Below are 14,646 nucleotides of genomic sequence, written 5' to 3' on the forward strand. Positions count from 1 at the left end.
CCGGCTGCCCACACACACACACACACACACACACACACTTAAGAAAGGTGAGATGTTTGTGCGTGCAAAGGTTGATGGAAAACTACCGTGTGTGTGTGTGTGTGTGTGTGTGTGTGTGTGTGTGTGTGTGCGCGTGGGGGGGGTGTCCAGGGTTTCCTCTTGCGTGCATGCGGTGACTCATCTATACCTGCGTGTCTGTGGAGGTGTGGGGGCGTGTTCATGCATGTATGTGTGTTTTTGTGTTGCGTTCCTCCCTCCCACGCCGTTTCATGACGTCTTGTGAGGTTCATGCATGCCTGAGTTACTCCCCCGTTGATGTAACACCCCACCCCCGACCCCACCTACCCTCTGGCGGCCATTTTGGATGCTTCAGCTTCTCAGTGAGAATAAGACAGATCAGATAAGTCGGAGTTTGTTTGTGCAGCCAGTTAGCACCTCAGATGTGTTAGCTAGTAGAAGCTAACATGTTAGCATTAAGTTTTGGATAGCTAGAAGCAAGTCAAGCAAGTTTTCTCAGCTAGCTTTGTGTTTCTTTTGTCTTGTCTTTGAGGATAATTAGACTTAGATATGAATAAAATTTTCCCGGTGCTTAGAAATGTGGGATTGTCATTGTTTGTTGCTCTTGTTGCCAGGTGACTAACGAGCAGGCGTCGGCCCAGTACGAGGCGGTGGCGACGTCACACAGAAACACGAGCGATGAGGATGACGGCGTCACGTCACAAACACCCACACAACCGAACACCACAGACTCTAGCGAGGACCAAACAAACCCGCCCTCGGACAGTGGAGGACCTCATGAAAACCCAGCATTCACAGCAGACAACGCAGACTGACTGTTAAGCAAGAAACTTTTTTAATTTGCACATTTTATTTCTGCAAAATTATCCGTCTGAACAAGTCGGTTTGTCAGTCTTAAAATCTGAGAAATGGCGGCCTTTTGTAGCAAACTTCCAAGGAAAAATTAACAAGGCCGTGATGTCCAGGAAATCTCCTAGTATTCTGGGAGCAAGTAGGAAATTCTCTCATTTTTAAACCGGTTGCGAGACTCACGACTTGTTTTAATGGATTATATTTGCAGGTTTGGATGAAGCTGGAGGTGGCGTTGAATCATAACTCACCTCGGAGCACTGTGCACTATATTTAAGGCCTTTTACTTGTGAAGCGTGAAGGGAAATCCTTCAAATGTACAAAGAGAAATGTGCCTCTTGATAAGTTATTAACTTAATTTACTGTAAAACTGAAGAAAAGTGATGAAATCTGGCAAAATGGGGGTTTTCAATTCAGTGGAACTGCTGTTTTGAAGTTGTGTTATTAGGAAGTAGCTGAGGTTATTCTCTGAAGCAAATAATGTTTCTGATTGTTTTTTATTTTCACTTCGACCAAAGGGACCAGCTTACACAGGGGGGTGAAGGGTTGTAATTGTTTTTCTAATGGAAATGTTGAGTTAGCATTAGCATTAGCTTCAACCAGCTCTGATATGCTGTAAAGAAAGTGAGCAGTTAAGTGAGTGAGACTGATATCAATAGATGGAATTGAATTGCAGCGATTGAATTAAAAGCAATAATGCTGGATTAATACGTGTTTCAGTCGGCTACAGAATGTAAATGCACTTAATGGCTTTTAAAGAAAAAGATCAACCTGAAACGGTCTCAGAAACCTGGTTGATAAGGATTTAAATTTGGCGTATTTGCTGAGAACTTAACCACTAAATTTAAAACACAATATACAGACTCAGAAAAGAAGCGACTCACACTGTCATGTTGAAGGGAAAGTCTTGAAACATCATGCAGAAAGTCTGAGATTTCATTTATAAAGGCCTTAAATTTTCATCTTGCCTGTTTGTATAGCTGGTCATGCAGTTCAGAATCTCATATGGAAAAGGGTCGATTTTAGCAAAACCTTTAACGATTGATTAATTCGTCTCCAAATTGTCCAGAAGTCAGCAGGCGAGAAACGAAGGGAATCTCAAATGAATGATCCCGACACAATTATGATGTTTGTCAATTTAAACGATGATTAAACAACTCAAGAAGGTTCTTAGTTTCATGTAAAGAAAGTAAAATTTAAATCAGTTTTGTGTCACTTGCTCAATCCACGTCACCAACACCAACGCAGAAAAAGTATTTAAAAAAGGTGAAAATCAAAGCAAGTCTGGTCATATTGATATCTGAGGTCATTTCATTAGTTTTATGGCAAATTACGACTTTCTTGACTCGCTAAATTATCTTTTAAATTGACAGACATCGTGAGTGTGATTCATGGCACAAGTCAGACGGGATCAGGGTTCTCCATTCACTGCCATACAAAGCCTCTCCATCATGGTCCTGGTTTTATTTATTTCAATATTTATATCGTTAGAGATTATTGCTTGTTCTGCTGGGTAAAAAGGGTTTTAAATAGCATTTTGTGGAGTATAAAGGTCTGAAAGAGTCTGAAGATTCGCTTGGTAAACCTGCAGAAACCTGCTGTCCAAGGTCTTTAAATCTCAAATGTCATGATGTGATAAATGTTTGATGCGGTTGAAAGCTTATAAGTGGACTCAAGGATCAGCTCGAAGAGATCCAAGGCTGTCAGTGATGTATTTAATTATTGAGCTTCTTTAGCTCCAGGATTAATGTTATAAAACATGAACGACAGTATTTGACAAAACCTTTAATTAACTGATCTCGAGTTTCATCTGCAAACGAGTTGACCTTTTCTAAAGACGTCTGATCCTCTCAACGTTTGTTTCAGATTTCATCGCCTCCTTAAAAAAACCATAATTCAATTTTTTTGTGCATTTTCATGTAATAAACTGAAGACTGGTGATGATGAAGAAGAAGAAGTGCCTCTTTAAACATACTGTTAATCAATATTCTTGAGATGTCAAGCAAAGGATCCCTTTACTGTCCCACACTCCTACAGAGAAATCTGTCGTCTCCACCACAGCACACTTGAGGGTCTTTTTTTAAAGCCCGCTTCCAATATTTTTGTACTCGAGCTGCCAATAACCAACACGCTATATTTACTGTCTTTGTTTTCATGCCAAACAATTCCCAGTATTCGCTGTTTTCTGTGTCGTCTGGGTGGAGAAACCCTCAGAAACAGAACGAGAGGAAGAAATGTTTATAGCAAATTGAATTATTAAAGGGTGATCTGAAAAAGTGTAAAGAAAATGAAATATGTCGAGTTTTCTGCCTGTTTTTCTTTCATGAAGTTCCTTTAATACAGTGTCAGTGTATCTTAATCTTAATGGTGAAAATGTTATTAAATGTGTATTTAACGAATCATGTCCCATGTTGAGATTAATGACTGTGAATTGTCCTTTTTAATTTGAGACATTAGTTTAGGATTAAAGGAGTATTTCACCTTCCTGTACGTCTCTAGACTGGATTAGACAAACATGATGTTTTTTACCCAAAGAAAGAAATATCTTCATGTCTTATGTTTGCTGAATTTACAAGACGGTGCAAATAATTTTGAATTTGTCAGCGGCGTTGTTTCATAAAGTGTCTTCCAACTCAACTCACAAAATCGACTGTTTTTTAAAGGGAGTCTGGTGAATTTCTCAACAGATGAGCCAGTTTGTAAAATCTGACAAATTAATCGTGAATAAAACATTGTCTTATTTCGTAGATGTGGTGTGAACGGTTAAATCAGTTGAACTAGTTTGTTTAAATTGCTGCGAAAGTCTTTAAATCGTGTGATTTGTTAAAGCAGTCTGGTGATGTTGTAGCCGTCCAATCACCTCAAATTTAAGATTCGCCTGTCCACAACATGTCTCCAGTCGTCCCGTGTCTGTGTTGTTTTTGCCGTCTTCATCTTTTCCTTCTCATGTCCGGTCTCTGATGGAGCGTTTTCTTGGCAACGCTGCGTAGAAGGTCGGCATCCGTCAGTCTCCCCCTGAGATTCATGTTTTGTTTGTACCGTTTAATTACAGTCGACCAACTGTGAGACGTCTACAGACTCTGATGTTCTCGTCCTCTTGTTTGGAGTCATTCTCTGCCGTTCTTTGAAGATGAGATCTTTAATTTCTTGGCAAATAAATGGAATGGAATAACTTTAATTTCCCAGTAGAAGAATAGAGTGGAAAAAAAAAGATTTTGAGACACTAATTTAACCCACAAATGTCCTAAAAGACAATTTTATTGCTTCTTTAATCAGCGCGACTGTTTTCAGGGTTTCTCTAATGATCAGTACATGTTTAAACCTGATAGTCTGTGTTAGCTAACACAAGGTGTTGGTGATGGTTGCACAAAATGTTCTTTTACTACATCAATAATCCTCTGGACTGTATTTCTAATCGTTATTTTAATTGGAAAAAGTTTGATTTTCTTCTCAAATCGAGGACATTTTTAAGTGACCCCAAACTGTCAAGCAGTAGTTTAAATAAATGTGTATATTTTGCCACATGAAGTTGATTTTACTGGTTATATTTATACCTGCGTAACATGTCGACATGTTTTATTGCCCCTTTGGCTTCAGTTAAGGCTCCGAAAAACTCCATCACTGTTAACAACACACTTTTTATGCAGTAAAAAACACAATAGTTGTGATTATAAAGTGTTTTAGTGGAGATGTGAAGTATCACAACATGTAACTGCTGATGTAAAGTGAACATTGAGCTCACAGTCGTGCAGAGCTGATGCTTGCAGTCAGGTGTTGTGTGTTACAGGATCCACTTGGTGGCAGTAGTGCTCCGAGTGTCTTCACGACTTCATGGAGGCTTAAATGGACTGAAGCAGCCTGTGTGTGTGTGTGTGTGTGTGTGTGTGTGTGTGTGTGTGTGTGTGTGTGTGTGTGTGTGGAGGGTTATTGAGGTCGTGGTGCGCCTGCTACTGATGGGTGTGTGTGGGAGGACAGTAATAGGCTTCCTCAAAAACTAGACTATGTGCTGTCGTAAAAAAAAAAAGAAAAGAAAAAAGAAATAAATAAAATAATAAAATCAAAACCGTCTTGGCACACTCAGCCTGTCTGATATCCGTGGAGAAATTTCAGCAGCCCCTCTGCTGTTGATGCTGTTGTTGTTTTGCCTTGCGTGGTCCTTAATAATGAACAGTATAATAGATGTTTTTTCAGGAGGTGTCATGACCGCCGAGCCGCAGAACAATGCTACACATTTCAATTTAAATTGCACCGAGGGGTCGAGGCGAGACGGGCTTTTATTCTCTGACACGTCTCCGAAAATTGCAGGGAATTACTGCAGCGCTGACCTCACAGATGCTTCCAATTACTGGAGCAGTGAAGGTTGGACATGTTAATCATTTCAGTGTCTTGCTTGTGGGCACTCTGGCAGGACATGTAGACAGTACAGTTGATTATTTGGCTGATTCTTTTGACTTTTCCTCCACTGGACAGTCTGTTCCTCGTCTCATCAGAAGTAGAGATGTCAGAATTCCCTTCTTTCTTTATAAAAACTATGACAGGCGTCGAAATCACTGTTTGCACTTCGTGTTTAGAGGCAAAGTCAGATCTTTGCATGTGAAATGAAACGACTTTACTGGGTGACTTCAGCTTCTTGGCATCGTGTTTTTTTTTCCTTGGAGATAATCCACAAAAACCGATGTCCTCTGCTTCACCTTCGCGTGAGGAGGATTCAGTAACGGTGTGATCACATCCTCAAGACACACCTCAGCCTCACTCGTCAGCCGTACCCAATTACCATCGATACAGAAAAAGCGTGGATACATGCTAATCAGTCGCTCCTGGCCAACCGCTGCCCAGATACAACCTGAAGCTATTTTTAGCTTCCTTTTCTTCGCTGTGCTGTGATGTTAGAGGCGAGCCAGACGCCCCGAGGAGGCGACTTGGTGAGATCTGTCGAGTCAAGGTGATGACGGCTCCTCGTGTCTGACCCGACTCTCTGGAGAGATCAGGGACTTTTCTGATGTTGTACGGCAAGATGGTCAATCCACCCGTCCTTTTATAAAACCTCTTCAGCATCATGGTTTTCTATAAAGCGATCAGCCTTTTCAACAGTAACAAGCTCTGGTTTTGATTCAGTAGCGTTTGTCCTTCCCCGTCCAAAGACACCACGACTGTTCGGCAGTGGGAAACACAAATGGGTCATTTTAAAGATTTAATAAATTCCTCTGAACTGGTTTGTAACTCACATTTCTTGAGCTCCAGCAGGATGTTCAAGAAACTCTTTTAACTCCCAACTCAAACATTATAGTCCCTCTATTGTTGGACCAGGGAAGACCCAGTTTTGGCGCCGATCCAGACGGAGTGATGTTCATTTAAACGTTAATTTTCTTGTTTCGGCAGCCTTTGACAAACTAAACTGATCACGAGACGTTCTCGATGGCTCGCCACCTTGAAGAAAACCATGAACGTGACGCATTCACTATCAGTTTCATTGAAGCAACACACGAACAACACCAGCAGTTTCTTGTGTGATAAAGATACGATAAAAACAAACTGTACGGAAATTTAAAAAAAAAAAAAAAAGGGAATCACTTGTGTATTCTGCAGCTCTCGCAGGATGTTTTTTAGCATCGTGCTTTAAAATCAGCGTATGTGTTTTTAAAATAAGCACAAATGTCTGAATCCAAAAAGAGAGTAAGAGGCATGCAGCCATGTGATATTTAGTCTGCAGCATCCTGCCAATAACATGACTCGCTGTGGTCTTCAGTCTGACTCAGGCTTGACTCAGGTGGTCCCGATCGCAGCGCTGCAGGAGCTGTGACCCGGTTTGTCTGGGGGGGCTTTCTGGAACAGTGTCAGCACCAGGCTCATCTTTAACCCGCGACCCGCTTCTGTTGTCTGCTCGGTTACACCTCGCAGTTTAGTCATTTAGCTCGGTGGTCTCCTGCAGTTCGCCTCGAGGGGGCAAAGAGTCTGTAGGTTTCTGTTTCAGACAAACACTGAAGCAGCGAGTTTCACTACCGTGTAAAACACAAGCGGCCCCAAACAGTGAGAACAAAGCTGTGGGTGATTCTGTCTGACGGGTGCTGATGACGTGATGAGGAGCTGAATTATTCTACACTTACACTGATATGTGTCATTTGTTTTAAAGGCTGATTCTGATTCTCAAGACTCATTCAGGGGGTTCAAAGATGAAACCTGACGGGTCACGGATGAGTAAAACAACATTTTCTTGATCTTTCTGATTTTTTTTTTTTGTGCTTTTTTGCATGAAACACTGAATACTTTCATGTCTCCAGGCTGCTAAATTCATCAGTCGATATAAACTTTGCTTTTTTTATTTCAACCGAGACAGTTTGAGGATCATCGGCAGGAGGATGTAACCCTGAGAAGTTTCGATTCTCACGGCTGTGTTTGGGGGAATTCGGATTCTTCTCCTGAAATCTCGGTTACAGTAAAGATCAAAACTGTCTGCATTCAAACAGAAGTCCTTTACATGACCCCAGATCTACTACTAACTCAATAATGTGTCATCTTCACACCTGCTGTTGATGATTTTCGGTCAGTCTTTACTTTTTGCACCTCTAGAAACCTGGATTTCTTTACTTCAGGACAAAAAATAATGATTTGATTTGACTTTTGTTTCTCGGCGCCCTGCTCCTCGTGGTCGTACAGTAACACTAACAGTACGAGAGCGAGCTGCAGCGTGAAGCCGGTGCAGCAGACGAAGATTTATCAGAGCCGACAGCTGTCATGGTCGGTCTGGCATCACTCGACTGGCTGCGTTCACGCAGCCTCTCCTCTGCTTACACAGGAAAAATAGAACGCTCTAATGTTACCTGTCCACATAAAACACACTCTGATCAATGATTTACTTCACATTGGCTTAATTTTTAATGAATGAGCATTTTTTTTATGTTTAATTAGTCTTTTTCCACTGCAGGGAGACGTTGGTGCGGCTGGATTCAAGCAGTTCATCATATCCAGTCGGAGAGGAAGTCAGGACGCGTCACTGAGGTAATCAGGTTCCCTGATCAATTCTGAGTTTGTGTAGTTGATCACAAACACGAGAAGTCAACACTGACAACAGAGTCTTGTCCTGATGGATTTGCGTGTTGCTAACAGAAGCTAACAGAAGCTAACCGGGCTGTAAGAGGGACTCGAGGTGTTCAGCTGCTGTTGAACATTAACGCCTGCTTGTTTACTCGTGCAGCTAACTGCAGACGCACTCCGTCAATAATCTCTTTTCTCTTTAATGTCACAACTGCCTCAAATTACCTTTTTTTCTCTATAAATCCATAATCCTGGGGTTCCTCAGGGAACCGTTCCGGGTCCCCCTGTGGTTTTAATCTGAAAACCTTGAAGGTTTCCTTCAGGGTCTCTCCCATTTCACAGTATGCAGGCATGGTAATGTATTTTAAAACATCTTAAGCACATTACAAGCGTGTTACGCACCATTCTGTTCCTGTAATCACATTTGGAAACGACATGCGTCATTATCAAGGGAGGAAATTAACATTTTCATCCACCGGCCACAATGAACGCTGCCTTCCAAATTTTGCCAGAGCGTCTCAGCGTCTCACCAGCCAACTGGGATTTTGGGAAAAAGGAGGAAGCGTCTCAGCAGGACGGGAGGTTACCGCTGCTTAGCTGCAGGCGGCTGGTGATTTTTCTGCAGCACAGATTAAAGTCGCCGCTGCTCATTTTATATCGATTACTGTCAAGTGATCAGAAAGAGGCTCAGAGAGAAGCTGAGATATTATGACGGAGGATTACAGAGGAATCAATAACATCAGCTGAATGTACTCGTGTTCGAACGTTCAGCCTCTTCATGCGGATCAGAGAGCCGACGTCTATTATTAATCATTAAAAATCGATGAGAGCGACCGGCTGCAGCTCGAGTGCGGCTCTATGATGTGGCTGATGATGGATCATGATGATAATTACCTGGAGATGAGAACGCAGTGGATCCAGCACTACAGAGTGAAGTGACACTAACCGGACTCATTACAGCAGAACCTCGTTCTCCCAGATGCATCGACATCTGCGGCCTCCGACCGACGCTGCAGACAGTCGGGACGCTGTGTTTCATCTACAGCTGCTGAATTATACCTTTCATACACAACATGTCGGCTTTTATTCACCACTAAACTCTTTATTTAAGCCTTTTATTTAGATATTGATGAAACAATTCACTGAAGATAAGTAGAGTTATTAATGTTTGTGACTTCTTTCATCTAATATTTGTAGTTTGGGCTGTTTGTCAGGAACTTAACACCTCGTAAGACATAAAACAAGTGTTCAAATGAACAACAACAACAACCACAATAGACATAAGAAGCGGAAGAACTAAATAAATTTGTCCTTTTTGTTAATTAATGTAATAAAACTGTTTCAACTTTCTCAGTCAGACTTTGCATTTTGCGAGTAAGCAGACATTAAAAGAAGAAAAATAATCGTTCTTTAATGCGTCATGTTTAATTATTAGAAACTGCAATTTCAAGGGTCATAAACTGTAAAAATGTGAGAAACTTCACGAGGAAGAAAACTGACTCTGCAATATTTCAGCATAATTTATCAAATCCTGCAGGAAAGTTTCCCTTCAGCTGATCGTCGAAGCAGTGTGGGAAGTTTTTACCATCAGTGTGTAGAAACAGTGACTCCGGCTTCTGATCCTCGTCGGCATCTCAGCCGACCTCGAAGCTGGTTAAAAAGTCTTCTGATTCTTTAATCAAGCAGAGATTTAACACTTTGTTTTGCTGCGAAGCTCCAGAAATGTTTTGCGGACTAAAAACTTTGACTTTCCATCAGCATCGAGTCTGAATGTTCATGTTTGGCTGAACTTTCCCTTTAATTTATTTCTTTAATTTTCTCGATCAGAATGTCGTCAGATACAGAACAAAGACCTGGAGAATAAAAATTAAACATTCATGAAGATATGTATGTAAAACATGTACAGTACGTAGTTTAAAACCTGCGTCTTTGCTGTAGATATTGTTTATTTTTCAGGCTCCAGGCGCCAGAACTTTCAAAAACTCCTCCGATGCAGAAAACTCAGCGTCAAACCTACGCCACAAAAAACCTACAGGTACTTTTTTTGTCCTGCTTCTCAGCAGCTGACGAGCAGCTCAGCCTGACGCGGCTCAGCTGTGATGCATGTTAGAAAGCGTACGAGCCGTGTGCTCTGTAGCTGTGACCTTCTCCAGGCAAACACCTCCACAGCGAGCCCACGGCAGCAGCACGGCTGCCCGGACTTCAAAGCAGAAGCTCTGGCGTGATACCAAAGTCGTACTACGACGCTCGACACACAGTTTACCTCCAGAGCCTCGTCAGTTCACTTCACATTTTCCACAGCGGCCTCACACAGTGGCACTTACTAATGGAAACTTCAAGGGAACTGATGCTGGCAGATACATTTATCTACTTATCTACTTATCACACAGTTGTTCCACTCTCACAGGACGACTCTGACCTCTGACCTCTGACCGAGGTCGCTCATTTTTAACTTGTCACGAAACTGGGTCACACTACAAAATGAAAGTTTGTCGTCACCTTCACACTCACACACACAGATATTTATATACTTAAGAGTACTGTGAGCACAGTGGTCGTCCTGCTGTGGTTGTAGTTGTACAGCAGTCTGAGCTGCAGCCACTCTGAGCTTCTTTCCTGCTGCTGCTGCTCGAGCAGGACAACAGGGAGACTTTTTGTCCCGGCCGGGATCAATCGCTCCATAGAAGACGCCCACCCAGCCAGGCCTCTCCGTGGGCGGCCGGTAGACCAGCAGCCCAGCAGGCCGGCCCGGTCCAGCCCCGCCCCGCCGTGGCCCTCCTCCAGCCCCCGCGGCCTGCCGGGCCAGCACAGCTGGAGAGCTGCACTTTGCATCTGAAAGCTTTCAGACCACACTTCTAAAGTCGGTGTAGGAGAGAGAAAAGGTTTTTTTATTGTGATCCTGCTGGAGGAGGGATCAGTCACAACCAATGAGGTGTCACGGTGAGGAAGAGAGGCAGTTTGATTGGACGAAAACAAGTTTGTGCCTTTAAACATTTAAATTTGGAAGAATTAAACACTATGAACGGTTGTATTCGAGGCATCTGCCGGCACTAAACCCTAAACATGAGCAGTTTCTGTCATCCACGGGGAGCGAATTACACCAAGCAAACACCAGAGAATGAAATTAAACTATGAGTGTCACGCTAACAAAAAGATTTACACTTTGAATTTAATCAGGGAGTCTGCTTCATTTCTCTCGCTCCCTCAAATGAAAAACGATCCGTCAGCGAAACAGCAAACGAGGTGAAATGAAAAACAATCTGCAGCGGCACAAAAAGAGCAGATGATGTAAATGAAAACCATCCGTTCATCGTGAAGGCTGCGCAGTGAAAAGGCCCAGCTGAGGCTTTTATCCACAGTGAAATGAGCAGACAGGTAAACGTCAGATTGTTTTCAGATTTGTCTCCAGTTTGTCGTCACCAGCTTTGACTGTGAAGTGAAGTGAAGTGAAGTGAAGGTGAAGTACCCGACCGCGTGGTTTGACAGCTGTAGATTCATTAGGTTGAGGCGCAAAAATCACTTGGTTAAGGTCGGAAAACATCTCGGTTTGGATTTAAATACTTGTTTTTGGCGCCATTAAAACCAAAAAAACCCTTGAGATGGTTTGACTTCCCCTCAAACGAGCCGGTTTTGGCCGTTCAGCAGCCTTGTTGGTTCGTAGTAACGTCACCACTGAAGCCCTTGAATGTACTTTTGTTAATCACCTGTGTGGAGCCTCCAAAACACTAAAGTCCCATAAAAACCAAGAGACAGAAACGCTACATTTACTCGAAGCTGCAACCGGATTCATTCTCATATGAAGGAACGACGTGTGAACTCATGAGCTACATGTAATTACGTGTGTGTGACATTTATTTGAGGCTTTTATGCAAAATGAGTTTGTGGCTCCAAAACATCACAATTTAACAACAAAAAGGACTTTTTAAATGTGTAATTTAGCCGTTTGCTCGCGGTCACTTGCAGCCCCGGATCACCCACATCACAGCCAGCGAACACCGAGCGCATCTGCATTTACTTTGCTTCATTTCCCCGACGCCGCCGTCCAGAGCAGAGGGCAGATTAGATCCACCGACCGCCCACATGACAGGACATTCACATTTGCATTTTACTCATTTAGCTGGAGCCGTTTCACCTGCAGAGGCCAGCGAGCGTCTCCGCTTCACTTCATAGATCGTTGACGTGAACACGAGGCAGTGACCGGCAGAAATCTGTGGAAAGTTTCACCTCACAGGAGAAACACAAAGTCGCCCGGCCGAAGTTTGATGTGAGACGAAGAGACGAGCCGGTTTGATTTCAACTCGTGTTATATTAAAGTGTTCGATGCTTCTGGGCGGCAGTTTGGGTCAAATGTCCTCATTTAGTTAATTGTTTCTCGACACTGAACACAAACTTTTAAACACGAGCGCCTGTCGGGTGTTTTTTTTAAACACAATTACGACATTTTCAGGTTGATTGAATTCTTAATTTGCAACAGAAAACACATTTTAAAAGCCTTTTTTTTATCAAATTAACGAGGAAGCAGCAAAGTCGAGTCACTGAACAAACATCCACTGACAACCTAGTAGATTTGTTTTCCCACAACATCTGGAGGTTGATGGTGACATTTTGGAAACTCAGAACATTATTTGCAGTTTGGGAAATAATTATTTAAACCACGAGACAGAATAAGACTTTACTAATCTTTCGTTTTTGTAATTGTTGCTCAGCCTGTAATCTGACGTGTACGTAACCCAGAATAACCCAGAACCCTAGAATAAACGCTGTCAAAGTAAGTTTCTGCAAACACGTGAGAAAAACATCGTGTTTTGGCTTCAAATACTAAATACTACGACAGGAAAATGTCCTGAAGTCTCCTTACAGACAAACGTTCTGTCGCCACAAACACGGCTGATATTAACCGACTTCTAATCAAAATGATCTGGATTTGTTTGCATTGAACGCGGCTGGATTACGTCCTGAAGTTTCCTTTAAAATGTCTGGCAGGTTCGTGTTTACAGATGTTGATACGTAGCCTGAGACACCAACAGTCACCTGCCATCATTCTGTCCTGCCGACTACGCTGACAATCCAGCTGAAAGATTGTCAGCGTAGTCGGCAGGATGAAATGTTTCAGAGGGTTAGTTCTTCATCGAGGCTCTTTCGACTTTTGACGCGTAAACAACCGAGTTCCAGAAAAGGCCGTCTGAAAGTGTACGCTGTCATTTTGGACTGAAACAACAGGAAATGGAACAAACCATCGGTCAGACTGTTTCAGCTCAATATGAGACGATATCGGACGATTCAGCAGCTCGTTGAGGTTTCACTGCTTTACAACGATGCCGAGATACAGAAAACAAAAAACATCTTTAAGAAGCCTCGGTGGAAACATTTGCACGCTGAGGTGAAGTGTTCAGAGTTCATCGTCTTGAGGAGGTTTTGTTGGTAAATAAATTTGTGTTTGATGCAGAAAAACTAAAGGCAGATTTTTCAAGCTCGCGTCCGATGCAAACGTTCAGCGTCCATACAGGAAGCAGTTGAGGTGGCAGAGCGTGAGCTGAGGATGTGTAGGTTGGACTTTGATGCAGGAGATCAGAGTTCACCTCTTGTGTCAAACCTGCAGTTCACTTTAAAGGCCTCGCTGAGATCTTTCCTCAACATAACCGCGCTGTCACACGCAGATATTCCAGAAAGCGAGAGTTTTTGTAGAAACGTTCCGATATCATAAGCGTAATTTAACGAGCGTTGGGATTCGGTATTTTGCTCTTTTTGAAACACTTCTGACAGCAGAAAGAAACAATTCATTCACACAAAGACGCTCGATTGTCAAATTTCTGATGTCAGTTTCCGTGAAGCTGCACAAGCCTCCTCGGATGAGATCTGATGTTTAATTAAAGGCAGATAAATCTTTATTTCCTCTGTGTGTTCGGCCTGTTGTCTCAGCTCCGTCTTATCGGTGTGTACATTAGTTGTCAGCACGTCTCTGCATTAATGTCGCCAAGACAAATCCCTGTGCATTCATTGTGCCGTGCGATTAAAGCGATGCTGGTTGTGATGTGCTGCAGGGACGTGGGCAGGGCGATGTGGGTACTTGTGCGTGAGGAGCCCTAAGTTGCAGAGGTTTTTTTCTAATTGAGTCAGGGACTTATGCTGGCAAGGTAGGCGTGTGAGTGGGGGGGAGACTAATCCCAAGCTGCTGTTGTTTTTCGTGCCTGCTGGCTCAAGATCAAAAACTTAACAGCAATAATCATGCAAAATGTGTGGCTTCACTTCAAAGCCTGCCTCAACTTTGCTCACACCCTTGTAGCTCGCATTGTTTCATCATTTCTACCCGTTTTTTTCCTCTCCTTCGTCTCCTGCGAGGGATTTTTTCCCCCCGTTTAATATTCATTCGAAGGCGATCTGATACGCAGTCCTGACCTTTCTCCACAAATTAATACACTTAACAGATCGATCACACCAGCAGATAAGCTCAGCGCAGAGGTGTTTCACGTCACGCCACATCGAAGGCCGGCTGGTTTCTCTCTGACTTGCAGTGTGTGGTCGTGGCGGAGGGAGCGTCTGCCTCCGCCTGGAGATAGCAGACATGTCAGACGTCAGCAGCACTCTCAGGGTGAGCATGCCGTGGGCGGCGAGGGTCGCTGAGGCCTGTACGTGGCCAAAATGGGCAAATCCCCTCCACGTCAGCCCACGGCCTGTCAGCGAGGAGGCTCCCACTGAAGCCCTGAAGATGCAACACTTAGCAGTAAAAACTCCACCGCGCTAATGACG

General features: G+C 43.1%; 1 protein-coding gene across 6 annotated transcripts in view; it reads left to right on the forward strand.

The window, feature by feature from the left end:
* LOC119015220 (major facilitator superfamily domain-containing protein 6-A-like) overlaps nt 1-14,646 on the forward strand; it is a 37,450-nt gene that overhangs the window by 11,933 nt on the left and 10,871 nt on the right. For 4 of the 6 annotated variants that reach the window (XM_037091032.1, XM_037091031.1, XM_037091029.1 and 1 more), the window contains exon 7: nt 7,790-7,863. In XM_037091032.1, the coding sequence (XP_036946927.1) occupies nt 7,790-7,863 (74 nt within the window). Of the gene's footprint in view, nt 1-150; nt 381-632; nt 3,505-7,789; nt 7,864-14,646 lie in introns of those variants that run through there. The other 2 variants (XR_005073225.1, XM_037091028.1) reach the window with 2 other exon arrangements.

This window comes from Acanthopagrus latus, chromosome 24 (genome assembly GCF_904848185.1).
Source record: "Acanthopagrus latus isolate v.2019 chromosome 24, fAcaLat1.1, whole genome shotgun sequence".
NCBI lineage: Eukaryota > Metazoa > Chordata > Actinopteri > Spariformes > Sparidae > Acanthopagrus > Acanthopagrus latus.